The sequence below is a fragment of the Oncorhynchus kisutch genome, linkage group LG25, assembly GCF_002021735.2.
Source record: "Oncorhynchus kisutch isolate 150728-3 linkage group LG25, Okis_V2, whole genome shotgun sequence".
Classification (NCBI taxonomy): domain Eukaryota; kingdom Metazoa; phylum Chordata; class Actinopteri; order Salmoniformes; family Salmonidae; genus Oncorhynchus; species Oncorhynchus kisutch.
This window is the reverse complement of record NC_034198.2, coordinates 5,028,267-5,049,313: the sequence shown is the minus strand read 5'-3', so window position 1 is coordinate 5,049,313 and position 21,047 is coordinate 5,028,267. Positions and strand designations below refer to the sequence as shown.

General features: G+C 45.3%; 1 protein-coding gene across 6 annotated transcripts in view; it reads left to right on the top strand.

The window, feature by feature from the left end:
- LOC109875680 (retinoic acid receptor alpha) overlaps positions 1-21,047 on the top strand; it is a 273,460-nt gene that overhangs the window by 241,015 nt on the left and 11,398 nt on the right. For 4 of the 6 annotated variants that reach the window (XM_031804751.1, XM_031804750.1, XM_031804749.1 and 1 more), the window contains 3 exons: positions 9,175-9,323; positions 17,568-17,709; positions 19,610-19,726. In XM_031804751.1, the coding sequence (XP_031660611.1) occupies positions 9,175-9,323; positions 17,568-17,709; positions 19,610-19,726 (408 nt within the window). The remainder of the gene's footprint in view (positions 1-9,174; positions 9,324-17,567; positions 17,710-19,609; positions 19,727-21,047) is intronic. The other 2 variants (XM_031804752.1, XM_020468097.2) reach the window with 1 other exon arrangement.

Genomic DNA, 21,047 nt, shown 5'->3' with positions numbered 1-21,047 from the left:
ACACAGGCATGCACACATGCACATTCATTCATGCACTGTGCGCAAGAGGGCTGAAGAGGAGGAAGGAGAGAGAGATGATATATGTGAAAGGCTTAAGGCTCTGTCTCTGCTCCCTTTCCCCTGGGTAACCCTCTCTTTCTCTGTCTCATCTGACTGTCCATGTGTGTGTTGATGATCTATTAGTTGTTCAGGATCTGGCTTCAAGTTGTGCTGGTGAATGGCAGGATTTCCCTCTGGGGTAGGAAAAGGCCCCATTTTCCCCAGAAGTTAGTAGAATGCTGACCAAGCATCCTCGTGTGTGTCTTCCCTGCTTACCCACATTTCTAACACCGATACCAGAAAAAACACAACTGCATCTTCTGTCATCCATCATCCTCTGTTTCTCTCCTCTTAGGCCATACCATATTTGACTACACATCGAAGGTCTGTAAATGTGAAGCCTGTCTGGACTCTTGAGAACTATGATACTTTTGACTAGAACTAGATACCCCTTTGCTGTAGACGAGACACTTTCCATCCATTCTCAATCATGTTTTCTGTTCATTATTTGGGTCGGACATCAACGAGTCCCTAATACGGTCTGTCATGTCTGGTCTGGTCTCATCTCTGTCTGTGTGTGTCTGGGGTCTAATGTAATAGAAAACACACAATCCTGTCCCTGGTGGTAAAGGGCAGTACACTGGAAGACCCCGCGAATGCCCCCTCACCCTGCCCGACGACTGCTAGCCTCGCCAGCCCGTTCGCTAATGTAGTTACCGTTCCCCCTAATGACGCTGAAATCTCATTAATATGCTTCACAGCTGGGCCCAGTCACCCATGGGGATGATGTTAATAAAATCTCCCTGGCCTATAACCCAGAGCTGAACCTTACACAGACCAGGAATAGGCCAAAGAACGATGCCTAGCTTTATTACAAGATGGCCAGTAGTGTTGTCTGTATGCGTTTATATATAGCCTGGGTGCCACTCTGTTTCTCCACTAGCCAATGACAGAGGAGTTAAATTGACTGGTAATCAGGCTAGTTTCGGATTATTATCGGAACTTTTGATATAGCCTACCTTTTTGTGATTATGCCTCTTTGAATCATCCCTTCGTCCTGCTGTTCGGTGTAACGGAGTACTGAAGAGATGTCTAATGTGAGCACAATGGTTGACTCATCAAATATGCAAAGTGAATCTGAAGAGCGACATTATGAGACCCTTAACACTCAAGCTAATTAAATCACTGGTGCTTTGGGTGCTGCTGCCCTGCAAGCACATTAAATTAAACCATTAACATGTTTTGGCTGCCGACAAAACACAACACACACTTTGTTTTTGAATGTTTGTCTGGGAATGTGAACATCAAAGGGAATTCTGAGAAATCAAAGAGTTGTTGTATCATGGTCGTAGAGTACGGTTACATGCAAACAATAATGTGATTTATTCTGGATAATCAGATTTAATATCATAGTTCTATTATAAAGTTTGAAAGCTTTCCGACGTCCCTAATAATCCTGTTTACATGGACACTGAAATCAAGCTGCCTGATGGCACTCTGATGAATGCAGAAAAACGCCAATCAAGATAAATGTCCTGCCACAGCGAGCATGTTATTTTTGGGAAGCATATTTGATTGAGTTCAGACATAAAGTTTGAATGTGAACTACGTATACGACGCAATACATTCAGTTGTTCCGAACTCAGGCTCGCTCAGCTGGTGCTACTGTAGCAGATGCGCAGATCAAATACACCACTGCAACGCCGATTTTAAGGTGTTTATGTGTCATAATAATTCTAAAGATTGCTCAGAAAACCAGGTGTTTTAATCCGCGTATACTTTGATTTTGACCTCACGCCGATTTAAGACTATTGCATAATCTGCCTACTGCCATAATCAGTTTAATATCAAATTATTACTCTGCATGTAAACATACTCATAGATGCTAGGAGGTTGAGATGATTGGATTTGGACCTAGCCTGTCCTCTATCTAGCAGACCCTTATACAGTTTAGCAAAGTTACCCTCTCTTTCATGCTGCAAACAGAGGCTGCTTTAGCCTTATCAGTGCTGGGTAACAACTGCCCAGATGTACTCTATTGTCCGTGCTTCGCTAGAGCTGGTGTGGCCCTGTGCAGTAGCAGCAGGCTCTGTCCTCCTGAGTCAGCCCCCTCCATCCCACAAGAACAGCATTGTTCCGCTCGGCACTCCAGAACTGAGCCATTGTGTTTAATTACAGTAGCCAGTCCCCTCACAGACTTGTCCTTCTGTCCCAGATTTTTTTTCTACAAAAATATTTGTGTGCTTTCATTAGGACTGTGTGTGTGTGTGTGTGTGTGTGTGTGTGTGTGTGTGTGTGTGTGTGTGTGTGTGTGTGCTAAAGGGATGTTGCCCGTGTGCGCGTGTGTCCTGTACATTTGTGTGTGTTTGGATACATACGTCTAATGAAGGCAGCTTTAATATGGATGAATGTCCCGGTAATAATGCAGGGTTGTAATGGCTCCACATCAGAGAGAGTAAGAGGGCGAGCGAGAGGAAGGGAAATGGCAAATGCGCTTTTGCTAATGAGAGAAAATGTGGTGTGTTACGTAAAGATTGCTCTATTTAAGTTTAATTTGTTTGACATGAGCGTAATGACTGCCAGCCAGGGCCAATGGCATCAGCAAAGACAGCACTGATGACAATAACAAAGGGCAATGAAAGCTAAAGATTGCATCCATCCCTCCCTCCCTCAACCCTTCACCCCACCCCAAATGAAAAAGAGGGTGCTCTGAGTGCATCTCTCCTTAACTGCCCCTGAGCTATTCATTACCGCCTAAAGGTGATGTTTTGTTTACAAGCCTGTTCCCTGATCCACGTCCTGATGGAGAGAAAGGTCTTTAAGCTCGCTTCTTCTTGTCCCCCATCATCAGTTGAAACTAATAGCGGACCCTATTTCATTCATGCCGATTTGAGTGTTTTCTGTATTTCGCCTTCCCTCTAAGCTTGTCCTCTGGGTTAAGTAAACCAATACATAACATGGTTAATACTGTTTACTGCATGTATGCACAGCAATAAAGGGAAGACATGATAACTGGTGCTCTGGTTTTCGTTTGGATGAGCTTACAGGATGAAGCATGACTCAAAGGTGTATCAGAGACTTTAGGCATACGTAACAACACGCGTTCCCTGCTCGCTCTCAGACCACGGTGGAGGGCCATGTGAGTAAGGTTGCAGTAAACTGTCAATTTGCCTCCAGTTTGCCTTGACCAGGCCTGGTTACTATAGGAAGCCTATAGACTTTATAGTTCACTACCTACCAGACTCCTTGCTAAACATTCATCGTGCAGCCTTGCTTTTGGCCATACAGGTGCTTCCATCTTGGCTGCATCCTCTAGTCTTTGAAACCTAGTCATTGTATAGATCATTTTCCATGTCTGACGGAATGACACTAAAAATGCCTTTTAAAAGAACCAGTGAGTGCAATGGGGGCACATATAGATGTACAGAAGTAGAGTCCCCCAGGGAGCATTTGCGAGATCACCTTTAATTTCCTCTATAGAAGTATTTTAAAGGCACAGGCTGATCATAGGCTTTGAAGTGCTTCCTGGGCTGGTTTGTTTTTACACACAGGCAAGACCCCCCCCGGGGATGAAAAAAAAAAAAAACGTTTTCCTGAGATGAGAAGGTTTTTAAAGGTCGTTTTCCATACACCGGTGGTGCAGTTAGTGCCCCGTTGAGTCCGTGTCCCTTGTGTGTGGTTTTGACTTGACTGGGTAAGAACTTGGCATGGCATTCTGTAGAGAGTCACAAGGGTTGCATGTGGAATTTAGCAGACCCACAGAACTGATCTCGTAATAACTGTGGGACATTGCTGGTATGATGAGGGAGGTATGGGTACAGCAGGGTTGACTAATGAAGACCACCCTGTACACTAGCAAAATAAACTTCAGTTTGTCCCCTAATGCTAAACTAAGAGGCCACATATACTGTCAATCAATAGATCAGTAATACTGGAAAACTATTCTCACATGTTACAATATGCTTGTTGAAGACCGAGGTCTCTCCATTTTCCTTCCAGTTTTCACTGAGAGACAGGAGTGAGATTGTCTTCATATCCTGGTCTGATTAGTGTTGCTGTTGGTCCCGGCAATGTGCGCTTCATTGCAGTTCTCTCTACAGTTAGATTCGTTATTGCAGTTCTCTCTACAGTTAGATTCGTTATTGCAATTCTCTCTACAGTTAGCTGCGTTATTGCAGTTCTCTCTACAGTTAGCTGCGTTATTGTAGTTCTCTCTACAGTTAGATGTGTTATTGCAGTTCTCTCTACAGTTAGCTGCGTTATTGCAGTTCTCTCTACAGTTAGCTGCGTTATTGTAGTTCTCTCTACAGTTAGCTGCATTATTGCAGTTCTCTCTACAGTTAGCTGCGTTATTGCAGTTCTCTCTACAGTTAGCTGCGTTATTGCAGTTCTCTCTACAGTTAGCTGCGTTATTGCAGTTCTCTCCACAGTTAGCTGCGTTATTGCAGTTCTCTCCACAGTTAGCTGCGTTATTGCAGTTCTCTCTACAGTTAGCTGCGTTATTGCAGTTCTCTCTACAGTTAGCTGCGTTATTGCTATCAGGATCTGAAAGGCATTTTGCTATTCTGCACGTTTGTCCCCTGATATGGGAGAATCTGGGGTTGGTTTTAGTGTAACATTTCTCCATTGTTTCTCCGGCAGTGAGCATGTTGGTTTGTATCAGCCTGGGTTATTTTTGGTTGACTGAATATACTCTTCCCAGGTGTTTTTCAGGAGCATGTCCACTGGGATCGACAAGCAGCGGTATCCATGGACACATTAAAAGGAGAGCCCAAGCTGTGGCTGTGCGTGAGAGAGAAAGAGCAACGGAGTGTGTTTAGGTGGACGATGGATATAAGTGTGTTTGTCTGTGCGCGTAAGACACAAACACACTTGTGTGGCTGCCAGCCAAATAGTGTGAGAGGGAGTGTTGGTGTGTGTGTGTGTGTGTGCGTACAGCCTTCTGGTTGTGTTTCCATCCAGAGCGTCTGTCTGCCGCGTCACGTGGCGTCCCATTGCCAGCTGAACTGCCGGCCTGGTGAACCTGTGAGCTTTGTGTTAAATATAGATCGCTTATTTACACACGAGTGCTGCCCAGGCCTTTGGGCTGCACAGAGACGTCACAATCCTTACTACCAGAGCTGACGCAGGAGGGGAGAGGTCATGACGCAGAGCATACACACACAAACACAGAAAAACGCACGCTTTATAAAATAGAATAATTTCACAGCACATGTTATAATTGTGCTTACGCAACCTTGATTATTGTATATGTGTCTCTGCGTAGGAGTGTGTGCATGCAGGCAGCCACGTCTGCTTGTGTGTGTCTAGGGCTGTGGTGGCAATGGAATTTGGGATGATGGTAATGACCAGCGAAATGGCCGCTGTCTCCGTAATAACAGCAACGTTTGTGGGGATGCACATTTTCTCCTGATGCATGTGCTGCCATCGACTAGAACGGACGTCCCCATTCAAGTCGAGGATGGCTAAGTGGGTGGACTGGCGGCTAGGCCTGGGCGGTATACTGGGGAACTTGGAAATAACCACAGGATGGTTCAATACCGTTGAAGCAATTTATTTGAACTATTTCTATACATTTTGATATTTGTAGCTTCTTTAAGTAAATACTCGCTGTCATCTTGTGCAATGCGTTAGGATATACAGTGGCAAAATAAGTATGTGAATCCTTTGGAATGACCTAGATTTCTGCATAAATTAGTCATAAAATTTGATCGGATCGACATTTAAGTCGCAACAATAAAAAAACACTGTGTGCTTAAACTAATAACACACGAGTCATTGTATTTTTCGTATCTATATTGAATACATAATTTAAACATTCACAGTGTAGGTTAGAAAAAGTATGTGAACCCCTAGGCTAATGACTTCTCCAAAAGCTAATTGGAGTCAGCTAACCCCGAGTCCAATCAATGAGACGAGATTGGAGATGTTGGTTAGAGCTGCCCTGCCCCATAAAAAAACTAAATGTGAGTTTGCTATTCACAAGAAGCATTGCCTGATGTGAACCATGCCCCAAACAAAAGAGATCTCAGAAAACCTAATATTAAGAGTTGTTGACTTTCCTAAAGCTGGAAAGGGTATCTTAAGTATCTCTGAAAGCCTTGATGTTCATCAGTCCACAGTAAGACAAATTGTCTATAAATGGAGAAAGTTCAGCACTGTTGCTACTCTCCCTAGGAGTGGCCACCCTGCAAAGATGACTGCAAGAGCACAGCGCAGAATGCTCAATGAGGTTAAGAAGAATCCTAGAGTGTCAACTAAAGACTTACAGAAATCTCTGGAACATGCTAACATCTCTGTTGACGAGTATACGATATGTAAAAAAAACACTAAACAAGAATGGTGTTCATGGGAGGATACCATGGAAGAAGCCACTGCTGTCCAAAAAAAAACATTACTGCACGTCTGAAGTTTGCAAAAGAGCACCTGGATGTTCCACAGTGCTACTGGCAAAATATTAAAGATGAATGGTCCAACATTTCTCCTGGCCGTTGTGCAGGTCTGATCCGCAGCTACAGAAAACATTTGGTTGAGGTTATTGCTGCCAAAGGAGGATCAACCTGTTATTAAATCCAAGGGTTCACGTACTTTTCCCTTTTCCCCAGTGAACGTTTACATGGTGTGTTCAACAAAGACATTAACAGGTCAAATTTTTTGTTAGTCTGTTTAATCAGACTGTTTGTCTATTGTTGTGACTTCGATGAAGATCAGATCAAATGTTATGACCAATTTCTGCATAAATCCAGGTAATTCCAAAGGTTTCACATAATTTTATTACCATTGTAAAGCACGTTCTTCTTTTCACCCTTTACAGCTTCATAGTGTAAATAATGTTTAGTTCCCCTGAACAGTTGAGCCAGTCGTGTGTTTGTAAATAGCACAACGGGAGAAGACGGGAGCAGGTGAGCCCAGCTGTGTATTGATGGGTCGCATTTATATTGAAATATTTGCTTAAATATAGTGATCAGGGACGTGCAGCTGTAGTTTTACGTTAGTGCAACACATTCAGAAGAAAATAGCTTTGTTTTCTTGAACAGACGTGGAACGCTGTTTGGCTGGCAGCTACAGGGGTAAACTTCTTTTGTTGTTGCAAAAACGATGCATGACCATCATAATTTATGTTCATCATAGAATGACTGTAGCCAGCGACACTTCCTAATATTTTGCTTAGTTATTTTACCAGAGAACAGTAGTCCGTCTACACCGAGTAAAATGCTACACATCAGTCCTAGTGCTCAAGCACAACATTTGTCTGTTGCCCGGCAGAAATGAATAGGAAGAAGCATTTTAGATCTGCATTTACAAAACGCTGCGTGAGATTTCTGAGCCATATTATATTTCTTTCCGCGTAAAGAAAGAACAGTTTTGCGTTGACGTGAGCCCTAACTTGCTACTTAGTAATTGACTAATTTAATAAGGTGACAGGGCATCGTATTGTGTAAGGTAAGCTTTCTGCTGTGTTTGAGAAGTCAAAGCCCTTTTGGATGAGTTGTCTGTACAGCTGCCACTGCTATCTGGATTTGCTTGCTGTTTTCTCCTCTGTTCTCAACCCGTCTGCTCCTCCCTCATCTTCTCCTAGCAGAGCAGGCAGGCCCATTGCCCTCACCACTCTACTCTGACACAGCATGTACACAATTGAATATACCACTGTTGGACTGAAATCAAGTTGTAGAATCATCTCAAGGATGATCAATGGAAACAGGATGCTCCTGGAGCTCAATTTGGAGTCTCATAGCAAAGGGTCTGAATACTTATGTGAATAAAGTCTTTCTTTATTTAATTTTTTTAATTTTCAAAAATTGATAAAAACCTGTTTTTGCTTTGTCATTATGAGGTATTGTATGTATGTATGGTAAATGCTATTAGTTTTGCTAATTTAAGTAGCATTCTGATAACAAATGCCCAATGGTCTTTTTTTGGCTACTAAGCCGTAAATCCCAGAATGAGAGAAGGAAGATATGAAAGTCTGGAAACCACCCAACCCTACTGTTGGCCATTCTGAATGTACCCATAGGAGCAGAGGAAGTAAAATCAGGAAGTGTACCCATCAATTTGTGTTGTGATTTGTTTATTCAACTCAACTTACATTACAAAAAAAAGACTTTCCATTACATCAGTTAACATCATTTGAATGAACATTCTACATGACCATGGAAGTTATTGGATCACAATACCAGGCAGCCATTGCAGGTGTACCCATGAGTTTACCAATCAAATTGCCAGGGTTATTGGTTCCAAACCTGTTCTTTTCATTCTATGTTTGCTGCTGCTGGATTGTGGGGAGTGTTGCCTAGGTAACTGAAGTTTGCAAACACCTTGCTTGTTTCCGCCAGGAGTAAAAAAGTTTGATTGCATTAAGAGTCCATGTTACCGCAGTCAGCTGTTCGTTCCTATCTATTTCAAGAATAATAATCTTACGTCCCGTAACAAGGGATTCCGACTGATTTATCTCAGTTAATTCTCCCGTCTTAAGCCTTGTTTGTTTTCAGGGCCGGGAATGAGAGCAAGAGGAGGAGAGAGGGAAAGAGAACGTGGGGGAGAGTGACTCTTGTCTTTAGTCTTGTTTATTATTTTCCCCAGAGACGGAGAGAGAATACAAGGGCGGGAGAGGGAGGATGAGGGCAAGAGAGGAAGAGGGGGAAGGTCGGGAGGGTGACTCCGTGTGGACAGCCTTGGTATTTGGTTCTCAATGTCCACCTTGACCTTAGCTTAGGTCACCTTCCCTTTTCTCTCTTTGAGAAAACATGATGATACAACTCCGTTCCGGCCACACACACTTACCTCTTATACAGCCTAGAGAGAGAACTATTATGTCTAGTTCCTTCCCTGATAGGCGAGCCAATTTCTCTCTACAGCCATTCAGGACACCCTTATCTGTGTTCTCCACTGCTGATGTTGTCTTGATTGATATGTGGAACCACTAAGGTTACTGGTAACCAAGAATGGTCTGCTTTTCTCTTCTCTGCATCTCCAGCCTTGCTTTGATTCACTGTGCCAAGTGCTCTTACACACACTCTCTCTCGCCAACATCCAGAGTAGTCTTTCTTGTCCAGGATACGGAAGTAGCCTGTCAAGACATTGTCTTTGTCCTCTGTCACTGAGTGTGTGTGCCTCCCTCTCTTTTCTCTCCCGCAGCGATAGAGACACAGAGTACCAGCTCAGAGGAGATAGTGCCAAGCCCGCCATCGCCGCCTCCTCCCCCGAGGGTCTACAAGCCCTGCTTCGTGTGCCAGGACAAATCCTCAGGATACCACTATGGAGTCAGTGCCTGCGAAGGTTGCAAGGTGAGACACACCCTTATGTAGCCATACATTCTATTCCATTCTGTTCTATACTATTTGATCCAGGGTTAAATTGTCAGTTGCTTCTGAGGGGTTTTCTGTGAATGGGCTGGACCAATGCATATTGGCGTGCCCATGTTGATATTTATAACACTTGTCCTGGTTTGGAATGGGAGTACCCAGTCCCAGGGGGCCATCACCCTAAGGCCCTACTATAATTAATGCACATACTATGCATAGCATCAGCGTGATCTGAAGTTCAGAATATACCTAGATTGGTTGGGGTGCATTTGGGGACGCCCTATAAAGAGTGAACTGGGCCATTGCGTATGTCATTGCTTATGGCTTCCCTCCTATATCTATACATGATGGGACTGCCAGATCATCGGGGCTATGCTTCAATACTGCCCTATACACTTCTCATTAACTGTATGAGGAATTGTTTCTTTAAGTGGCTTTAGTTGGACAGATACAGCAGCTAGATAGTCAAACTCCAAATGACGTCATTGTTTTCGAGTGGGTGTTCCTGCCAGGTGGCATTTAATCCAGGAGCTACACCCTCATTCAGCAAGTGTCGACGTGGGCCCTTGTCATCACTGCTCTCCGTGTTTGTGTCATACGTTATCTCGGTTTCCAGCACGTCCTTGAATATCATGTGTCCTTTCCTCCCTTACCCTTTTTTAATACGGCCTGTCCAGCCTTTCATGTGAGACGTGTTACGAGAACACCAGGTGCGTTGACTTCCACGCTGTCCTGTCAGGCAACCGTCTGCACTCTGAAGTGGTATCTGGCTGCTGTTTCCTTATCTGTAGCACCGTGTTTCACAAGACGGGGGTTGTGTAAGCCTGCGAAAGCTTGCTTTAGCAGTGGTGCTCTGGAGGACTCGCTGTTCATCTGTAATGCATGGAGGTTGAGGGCAGGGCGATGGTCTGAGACTGGCAGGCGGAGGGAGGCTGGATGACTGGCTGTGGTGGTGACAGGTGCCATTAGGCCTGCCTCACATGGCTGGGCCCAGGGAAGATAACACCTGGCTTGTAGGGGGAATGGCTGGTGAGAGGGAGGGACGGGGAGAGGCGCTGCAGGGGGGAACCTGGTTGCATCCAGAGTGGAGATGAGGGGATTAGGTTGACGGTAAGGAGGAGACGACAGATGAGAAGATAGAAAGGACAGGACCGGAGAGGAGGCGAGTCAAGATGATGGAAAGGGGAGAAAAAACTAGTGGAGTTTCTTGAGCAGACAGTCCTGTTTTAACACAGTAGCACGAGGCAAGGTCTGGGCGTTCATTGAAACTGAACCTACCCTCTAAAAGAAATGTATACCAAGTAAATAAAGCCTTAACCTGCCTTTTGGGGGCAGAAAAGCCCCACTTGACGGAGTTGCCTGTTGCACGTCCTCAATAGCTTTTAATGTGTTTCTTAACTTCACACTAATAGGCCCTGATTTAAATAGGCTAATACGGTTTGTGTGTGTGTGTCTGTGTGGTCTCAGTCAGTGTGAAAGCATGGGTATGACTTTGTTGGCTAAATCAGAAACCAACTGGCACCCATGCTAGTGTCACTTTCCTGCTCTGCTTAAACTCACTGACTCAGGATGCTATGCATACATACATGTTTGTGTGCACATCCCTTCCGAGTGGTAGCTACCCCAACGCCAGCTGCTAGCCTCCACCCCCAGCCGGGCGTCCTGGGGAGAGCAGAACAGAAAAATTCAGCATTCGCCCCACGCCTCCTCTCTCCTAGTCTTCTAAACAGGAGATGAGGGAGCATTGTATCACAACAGGTGTATTCAGACCCCTGGACTTTTTCCAGATTTTGATATGTTACAGCCTTATTCTAAAATAGATTTTTTTTAAACACACTACCCAATAATGACAAAGCGAAAACAGTTTTTGGGGGATTTGTAAAAAACAAAAACAACATACCTTATTTACATAAGTATTCAGACTTTTTGCTCAGGTACATCCTGTTTCCATGGATCATCCTTGAGATGTTTCTACAACTTGATTGGAGTCCACCTGTGGTAAATTCAATTGATTGGATATGATTTGGAAAGGCACACACCTGTCTATAGAAGGTCCCACAGTTGACAGTGCATGGCAGAGCAAAAACCAAGCCATGAGGTCGAAGGAATTGTCCGTAGAGCTCTGAGACAGGATTGTTTCTAGGGACAGATGGATGGGTACCAAAAATGTCTGCAGCATTGAAGGTCCCCAAAAACACAGTGGTCCCCATCATTCTGCTTTGCTTTATCTTGGCCAGGTTGCAATTTTAAATGAGAACTTGTTCTCAACTTGCCTACCTGGTTAAATAAAGGTGTTCTCAACTAGCCTACCTGGTTAAATAAAGGTGTTCTCAACTAGCCTACCTGGTTAAATAAAGGTGTTCTCAACCTGCCTACCTGGTTAAATAAAGGTGTTCTCAACTAGCCTACCTGGTTAAATAAAGGTGTTCTCAACTTGCCTACCTGGTTAAATAAAGGTGTTCTCAACCTGCCTACCTGGTTAAATAAAGGTGTTGAATCAATTGAATCAATTTTAGAATAAGGCTGTAACGTAACAAAATGTGGAAAATGTCGAGGGGTCTGAATACTTTCCAAAGGCACTGTACATACGGCCACTCATCGGAGACTGGGGTAAGTTGAGGGTTAGCAACTTAGCATTTCCTTAACCAGCCCAACTACAAAACCCAACCCTAGGGTGCGGTGAGGAATCATGTCAGACCAAACTACTTAGAGATGGCTCATTTGTTTGTTGTTGAAGTGGAGTCTCTTTTTTTCTCTCTCTCGTTCCTTCTCGTTCTCCCAGATATAAATACATTAACATAAAATGTGTATGCTCTCCTCATTTATTGTCTCGGAGTCATCGATGCACAACATGAAGCCTTTTTTTTTTGCGACGCGAAGACAATTAACATCTTAAGCCCCCACCATCGCTCCTCTCTAATGTTGTAGTGTTTTTAGCTGGCCTTGTTAAAGACTCACATCTTTAGTAATGTGCCTGTCGTAGGGTTGGCCGATTTTTAGATCAAATTCATTTCAATTTTTTTTAGCACGATATTCCAAATGCCAGTACCACGAGAATAATTTGTTATTATGGGCGTTTATGTCCGCTTGTTCACATGTTGTCTTTTTGGTCTGGACTCCTTCTCGTCTTCTGTGCTGTGTGCATCTTCCCATTTACACACACACACACACACACACACACACACACACACACACACACACACACACACACACACACACACACACACACACCAAGCCCCTCTTCCTGCCACTCACAACAACAAAGATGAGAGCTCACTTCTTCCTTTGTGATGAGTGGTTTCAACTCGCTCTTTGCATTTGAGGATTGGTCCAACAGAATCGGTCATATGGACACCAAAACACATTGAGGCATTATTTCTAACGAACCCTTTTTATGTCTCAACCCCTCAAATTGCACGCACAGCAGACGCTACTAAAACAGGAGTATCAATAAACATTGATTCTGGAAAATGTATGTTCAGTATGTTCAGTACCGCTAGCAGCATTTTAGCCAAAAACCATTATACTAGCTGTCTAGTCTGTGTTTTATACATGTGCAATAAGCATGAAACACAATTATGTACGGATTTGGCAACTCGTTCTCATTGTGAGAAATAGGGTAGGGCACTTGATTTGAACATCTGAACTAAGTGGACAGGCTAGCATGCTGTTAAAACAGTTGGAGACGGACAGGACAGAAGGGTGTGTTCATAACAATTCAACTGTTCTACCTTCTTAGCTTGCAAATCTATCCAAGTTCACTCAACTTAAAATATAAAGATTAGCTGGCTACTCACTAGCACATGGGCTTTTGCTTGATTTGTTTATGAGATATGTGTTAATGTTCTATAATGGCTGCTATGCGTTATGCATAGTTCTGGTTAAATTGGTTACAAAAAGGGCATTTCATAGACTGATCAGTAAAAAGCTGAATAAACAACACACACCCACATACGCATACAAATGTAGAAACGTGCACGCTCGCGCACACATTCCGTACATTTTTAAATCCCCCACATTTAAAAATCTCCCTCAAAATGTTAATCACAGTGTAGATGGTTTGCCTGCTCTTTCTCTTCACTAATGATAGGAGTGTGTTTAGTCTTTTGCGTGTACAATATCCAATCCTGCTTTACTGAAGTTGCGAGACATTGCAAGCCAAGAAATTCAGTTTTACATTTTTTATTGAACCTTTATTTAATTAGGTAAGTCAGTTAATAACTAATTCTTATTTACAATGATGTCCTATTTACAAGGATGGAACAGTGGGTCAACTGTCTTGCTCAGGGGCGGAACAACAGATTACCTTGTCAGCTCAGGGATTCGATTCACCAACCTTTCGGTTACTGGCCCAATGCTCTAACCACTAGGCTACCTGCCGCCCATACATCAGGTGCATATCTACAGTACACAGAATGGATTATTCAAGCCACACACATACATAATTAACCCCCCTCCTGCCCCATCTCCTCCGTTCCTCTCCATTCCTCCCTCCCCCCTTCATCTCTCCGGGCTCCTCTCCTCAGAACGCTGCAGGGTGGCTGACAGGCCTGCTGAGGGCTCTTGTCGTCTGGCGGATTAGCGCTTATACAAAGAGGCTTAAGGGGGCGCAGGAAGCAATGACTCCTAATGGGGATGGAGAGGGGGGGGGGGCGGGCAGGGGAGGGACAATGGCTAACCACGAGGAGAGGTCCAATCCCCTGGGCCACCTGAGGCGTGGAATTGGAGGGATTGGTTGTCCCCTTTTTATACGTCAAAGGGACTGGGTCAATCCTCCCGTGGCCAGCAGGGTCAGGATCGGGGCACCAACGGATCACAGGGAGACGCACCGGGGTCACTGGCAGGTCGTTAGTTATCGGCTATTGATTGGCTTTGAAGCCGTAGCTTGTTGTCGTGTATTTTGTTTATGTTATGACTGTGGATGCTAATTTGTTTAGAGACCGGGCCTAGATCTAAGTAATGGAGTCTCACTCTCACTATAAAATGGACACATTTTATATAATCAGGGCCAAGTCTTAATGCTATGTATGTTTTTGTAGGTATTTGTTAGTGCTTTAATGCAAGACTAACAAGCCTTTGTGCAAAAAAATTGTAATTAGTGCTTGGAAACAGTCTCAGCCCGTTTCCATCTATTTTGGGACAGCATACAAACCTACATATCTTTAGTGATAATCCATTAAAGGAGAAGTTATTTTTTACAACCAAATCTGTTTTTCTTAATGTAAATGGTATGTTATAGAAGAGTCCAGACACCTTTTTTGTGATTTCACTTGTTTTTGATAAACTTACCCCAGACAGTGAATAACTTCCTCATTCTCGTTGTGCAGTATGGGGGTCCTGAAAAAAAAGTTCTCAGTATAGTGATGCGGTACTTTAGATGTTGTACATATGAAAATGTGTCATTCCAAATGTAATCTGAAACGTTACATTGAATTTTGTGCGACTCGAGCTGTTTTCCTTGCTCCGCTGTGCAGGCCGGGTGTGGTCCGGCCTGCAGAGAGCCACATCAACGGGACTGCAGTAGAGAGTCGGCCGTTTTATGTCCCTCCGCGTCCAAATCACAGAGGACTTGAGTTGGACCAACAACAACAACAACACCACTCATGTCAAGAGGGCGCAACAGCGCCTCTTCTTCCTAAGGCTGCTAAAGACATGCTACCCCCGGGTCCTCTCAGTACTACCACTGCACCATCGAGAGCGTCTTGACCCGTTGCATCACGGCCTGGTACAGGAATCACTCAGTCATCGACAGCAAGGCCCTCCAGTACATCACTGGGGCCATGTTCACAGCCATCCAGGACATCTACTTGAAATGGTGCTTGAGGAAGTCCCGCAGCATCATCAAGGACCCCACACACCCCAGCCACAAGTTGTTCACTTCCTTATCGTCGGGCAGACTGGTTCAGGGCATGAGGTCTGATACCAACAGGCTCAGGGACAGTTTCTATCCACAAGACATCAGACTGTATCAGAGCATGAGGTCTGATACCAACAGGCTCACAGACAGTTTCTATCTACAAGACATAAGACTGTATCAGAGCATGAGGTCTGATACCAACAGGCTAAGAGACAGTTTCTATCTACAAGACATCAGACTGTATCAGAGCATGAGGTCTGATACCAAGAGGCTCACAGACACAGTCTGATGCCTTGTAGATAGAAACTGTCTGTGAGCCTCTTGGTATCAGACCTCATGCTCTGATACAGTCTGATGCCTTGTAGATAGAAACTATCAGAGCATGAGGTCTGATACCAACAGACTAAGAGACAGTTTCTATCTACAAGCCATCAGACTGGTTCGGAGCATGAGGTCTGATACCAACAGGCTCAGGGACAGTTTCTGTCTACAAGCCATCAGACTGTATCAGAGCATGAGGTCTGATACCAACAGGCTCAGGGACAGTTTCTATCTACAAGCCATCAGACTGTATCAGAGCATGAGGTCTGATACCAACAGGCTCAGAGACAGTTTCTATCTACAAGCCATCAGACTGTATCAGCGCATGAGGTCTGATACCAACAGGCTCAGAGACAGTTTCTATCTACAAGCCAACAGACTGGTTCGGAGCATGAGGTCTGATACCAACAGGCTAAGAGACAGTTTCTATCTACAAGCCATCAGACTGTATCAGCGCATGAGGTCTGATACCAACAGGCTCAGAGACAGTTTCTATCTACAAGCCAACAGACTGGTTCGGAGCATGAGGTCTGATACCAACAGGCTAAGAGACCGTTTCTGTCTACAAGCCATCAGACTGTATCAGAGCATGAGGTCTGATACCAACAGGCTCAGGGACAGTTTCTATCTACAAGCCATCAGACTGCTAAACACTTCAACTGGACAGACCACCTGAACGGACACTCCGCACCTTAGCACGCACACACCCACATAGACACATATATACACGTACACACACATACATGCTACACACACATCACAGCTGCTGCTACCAAACTCTTATTTACTATTGCTAATACTGCACAATTTAAACACTTGCCCACCAATCCCTCTTTCCCTGATACATGTGTAAATATTGTAGTATAATTCATACCTTCCTGTATTATACTTATGGTTAAATGTTTATTCTACTGAGTCATGTACTTTATGTTCCTATTCTTATATTTTATGTCTTATTGTTGCATAGTCGAGTAGGAACCTCCACGTAAGCATTTCATTGGACAGTATATACAATGTGTGTCCTGTACATACGACCTAAAACAACTTGAAACACGTCCCACCAGCCTCCCATCTCTCTCCTCAGGAGGGGAGGACCAGGAGAGCGAAGGATAGATGATGATCCAGGAAGGACAAATTGTGGTCTTTAGTGCATGGGCCATCTGTCGACCAGAGAGCTAATCTCCTCCTGGCATCTTCTACAGTATCTGCCTTTGTGCCATATTGCGTTCTTTGGGAATACACAAAGTGGGTGGATGCCTCGAATGGTCAATATTGTATTGCTATGGTTTTTAGGTTTTGTAGCTTTGAGACTCATAGTTTTGTGTGTTGTGATATCCATTCTTGATTCATTTTAAAAAGACAAAGGTTCCACTCTAGTGCCTATTCCTCACAATGAGAGACGAGACCATTTTGATGTGCTTTCTTGCTGGGGAGCGCCCCCCCCCCCCCCCATTCCTGTCATTTAATTTAGTTTCAGATGTCCGCTCATCCTTTTAGATTCAGAGTACTTGTAAGCGTTTTAAACCAATGTTCTCTCTGTAATGATGTTGGCCTCCACCCAGAATTGTTTTTGCTGGGCCATATCAAGATTTAAAGTAGGGCATTGATAGGTAGCTAGAGGCTAGTAGACTCTGCGTTTTGTGTCCCCAAACCGTTCTGACTTACTTAACATCCTTAAAGCATCTCTCAATGTCCCTAGTGCTCCATTGCCAAGGTAGGAGGGTGATCTCATGAGATGGCAACATGAGTTAATATTTATTATCCTACAGATGACTCATTGCTAAGACTTTCAAGAGCTCAGTGTTTGGTAGCTCATTGCCTTTAATTGTTGAGCATATGGCCACACTCCAGTACTGTTATCTATAGGTTCTTGAATCTACACACACACACACACACACACACACACACACACACACACACACACACACACACACACACACACACACACACACACACACACACACACTGACAATGTCTCTCTCCTTCCTTCCATTCTCTTGCTCCCTCTTTTTCTTCTATCTCTCTTTCTTCATCCCTCTGTCCTCCAGGGCTTCTTTCGGAGGAGCATCCAGAAGAGCATGGTGTACACATGTCACCGGGAGAAGAACTGCATCATCAACAAGGTCACCAGGAACCGCTGCCAGTACTGCCGCCTGCAGAAATGCTTGGAAGTGGGCATGTCCAAGGAGTGTGAGTACTAGTGCACTACTGTATTACACTACAGCACCCTGACAGTGCCAACCCTAACCTCTGTACACTATACACTACACCTTCCAGTCATGTTATCAACTACACTGCAGTCAGAGGGCAGGACGTCATCCAAACTATGCACAGAGGATCGGGACAGTCCTGTCATTGTCGTTCGACTGGGTCCCATCTGGGATGAAATGTCTAGCTATTTGATTGAGTTCTGATTGATAGGATATCATGCATCACTGAACTACACTACACCAGCCACTCCAGCCTATAACCTCTGAGCCAACAGGCAACACATACTCCGATCCCCATCATTCTCTGTCATAAAGCCTCATAACTGTGTACGTGTGCGTGCGGCACTGCCCCAATGCACAGTTTGGCTTTGCACAGTAATGGTGGTAGCTTGGTGGGCCTCTGTGATGAATATGTTAGCACCTGCAGAGAGTGAAAGAGCAGGCTTCGCCTCTGATCAGGGCATCCCGGGGGCTGTGTGAACACACACAGTACACACACACACTGTCAGACCACCCAAGCTAATTGGTGGAGGTGATAGGGAAGACCTATGGCTGGAAGGGCCTTACCTCAGCCTACCGACACACACACACAGGTCCAAACGGTATACATAGTAAATATACTCACTCATACGCAGGCAAGCACACACAGACCCTCCCCGCCCTTTCCCTCCTCCATTCCTCTCTCTGTCGTCTCTCTGCTATGGTAGTTACCCTCTTCATGATACTGTAATGCTCTGCGAGTTTCCCACGCGGCGGGCTGTCTGAGGCTTACTGCAAAGTAAGTTATCCTCAGCGCTCCTTACCTCTGAATGGGCCCATTAATCATGGTTATAACGATCACGGCAGGCAGCTCTGCAACACCCACAACAGGGACAGACAGGAGATAGTCTAGTGCACGGCTGATGTTAAAAACAACCGATACAGGCTCAGATGTTTCTTCTGTCCATCTCCCTAATGGTTAAGGGTTAACTTCTATGTCAAGTTAAAGAAGAACCCATATAGGTTCACTCTTACTCCCATACTCCCTCCTATTTAGTCATTGTGTCTGTGTGTGTTTGTACTAGAGGGTTATGTTGGTGTCTGGTGAGTGAGGGTGTAGTGTTGATTTGTGTGCCTGTGTCCTGGCTGATAACTTTAGCCGTGTTGCAGTGCTACTTCGAAAGGGGTGGTGGGGGGGAGGATCTGGCCATCTGGGGGCCTGCGGGGAGCCACCGCGGAGGCTGGGAGGAACGGCCACTCTGCTAGGGGACATCTCGGTGACCTTGCATCCGCTCGACAACTCCGACATCACTGCCAGTACCAGTGCCAGGTGGCCATGCCAAGGCAGAGCGAGAGAGAGAGAGGGATGTGGGTTACTATGGAAAGACAGAGAACCCGAGTGGTGTCAAGGAAAGGCAGGGCTGGTAAATGCTCTTTTTCAATGTCAATGTTGACTTTTTTTTTTTTCTTAGGCGTTCCATTGAAACTCTGACAAACCTGCTGGTGATTACTGTTGAGTTGATTTATGTTATGAAGTTGGGGGGGGGGGGTTGTATTTGGTTTCTAACTAAGTGAGCCAGATGTACTACATGTTATTCCGTTTGTATGATATCTGTTGTCTACCGGTGAATTTGTGTGTAGAATATAGTCTGTGTACGACAGAGAATGTGCCCATTCATGTTGTAGGATTTGTTGAGTTGTGTTTTGAATTTAATTATTAACATTCAGGTTATATGAAGGTTAATTTCAGTATACATGACCCTATCCTGCCAGCATGAACTTTTCCCCCTGTGTTACTGTGGTAGGTTGGGGGTGGCTTTACTGCACTAGGGGGAGCCCTGTGTTCGTTACTTTGTGCCCTGTCGAGGGGGTAAACCTGTGCCCCTCCTTTGTCGCCTCAGCTCCTCGCACCAGCTCCAAAGGCGGGATGGTGTTGGGCCCCCAGCCGCCGCCCCCACCATTGGAGACCGGGAGGGGACAGACTGGGGGGCCAGGGGCGGACAGGGCAGCTCCCCCGGGTAAGCAGCCACCCCCCCCCCTCCTCCCCCAACCCCCCTTTCCTCTGTCCCCTCTTCCCTCCATCCCTCATCCCCTGTTTTCATCTCCCGTGCTGTGCCCTAGCATCTCCGGCATGTATGAGAGGAAGAGGAGGGTAGGAGCGGGAGGGAGAACGAGTTTCATCGTTGTTCCACCGCTACAGAGCAGCGAGAGAGAGAGAGAGAGAGAGAGGCAGGCAGGCAGGAGAAGCAGGGGAACGTTGACATTTTTATCTTTCCATTGAATTTAATCTGTGTGACGGACGACCTGTCGCAGTTTTCATTTTCCTCCCTCAAATTATCCGTCTGTCTGCCGGCCCCCTCTCTCTTTCTCGTACATACAGGCGTATACACACGTGCACACATGCACATATTCATACAGATTCATGCAGACACATTGTCAAAAATAGCCTTCTGTATTATGAAATCTACTATTGATTGATGGGAGTCTGTGTATTGCTTCTAGCATACCGCACACAATACAGTACTGTTTGCTACAATGAAGATACTGCTAGTATTTGGTTCATATCAGTGGGCAAGACCTTGCTACACGCTCATACCGTTTGAGAATGCTAGATGTAATCCCTCATAGATCAGACAAAGGATTCACGTAGAGACTATTCACGTTTTACACACACACACACACACACACACACACACACACACACACACACACACACACACACAACAATGCGGATGGCTGTTGTATTTCTCCTCCTCGCTAGCCCTGCTATGGATCTCCCGCCAGTTATTGCACGCGGCAATTCTCCATGACTGATCGCGAGTCCCGGCTAATGGTTCTTTAATGACTGCATTAAATTGTGTTGTGCGGCTTATGATTGCAGTGCCAATTTGTCAGCACGGGTAATGTCTCTGCGTTAAGGATGCCCTACTTTTATTTAGGAATGAATTTAACGTCTCCAGCGGACCCCTAATGGCGGTGGGGCCGCTGAGTCACTGTGACAGCCACAGAGAGCAGGGGGGAGGGCCCGAGACACTCTCTCTCACACACATGGCGGTTGGGCTGCTGGGTCACTGTGACAGCCACAGAGAGCAGGGGGGAGGGCCCGAGACACTCTCTCTCGCACACATGGCGGTTGGGTTGCTGGGTCACTGTGACAGCCACAGAGAGCAGGGGGGAGGGCCCGAGACACTCTCTCTTACACACATGGCGGTTGGGTTGCTGGGTCACTGTGACAGCCACAGAGAGCAGGGGGGAGGGCCCGAGACACTCTCTCTCTCACACACATGGCGGTGGGGCCGCTGAGTCACTGTGACAGCCACAGAGAGCAGGGGGGAGGGC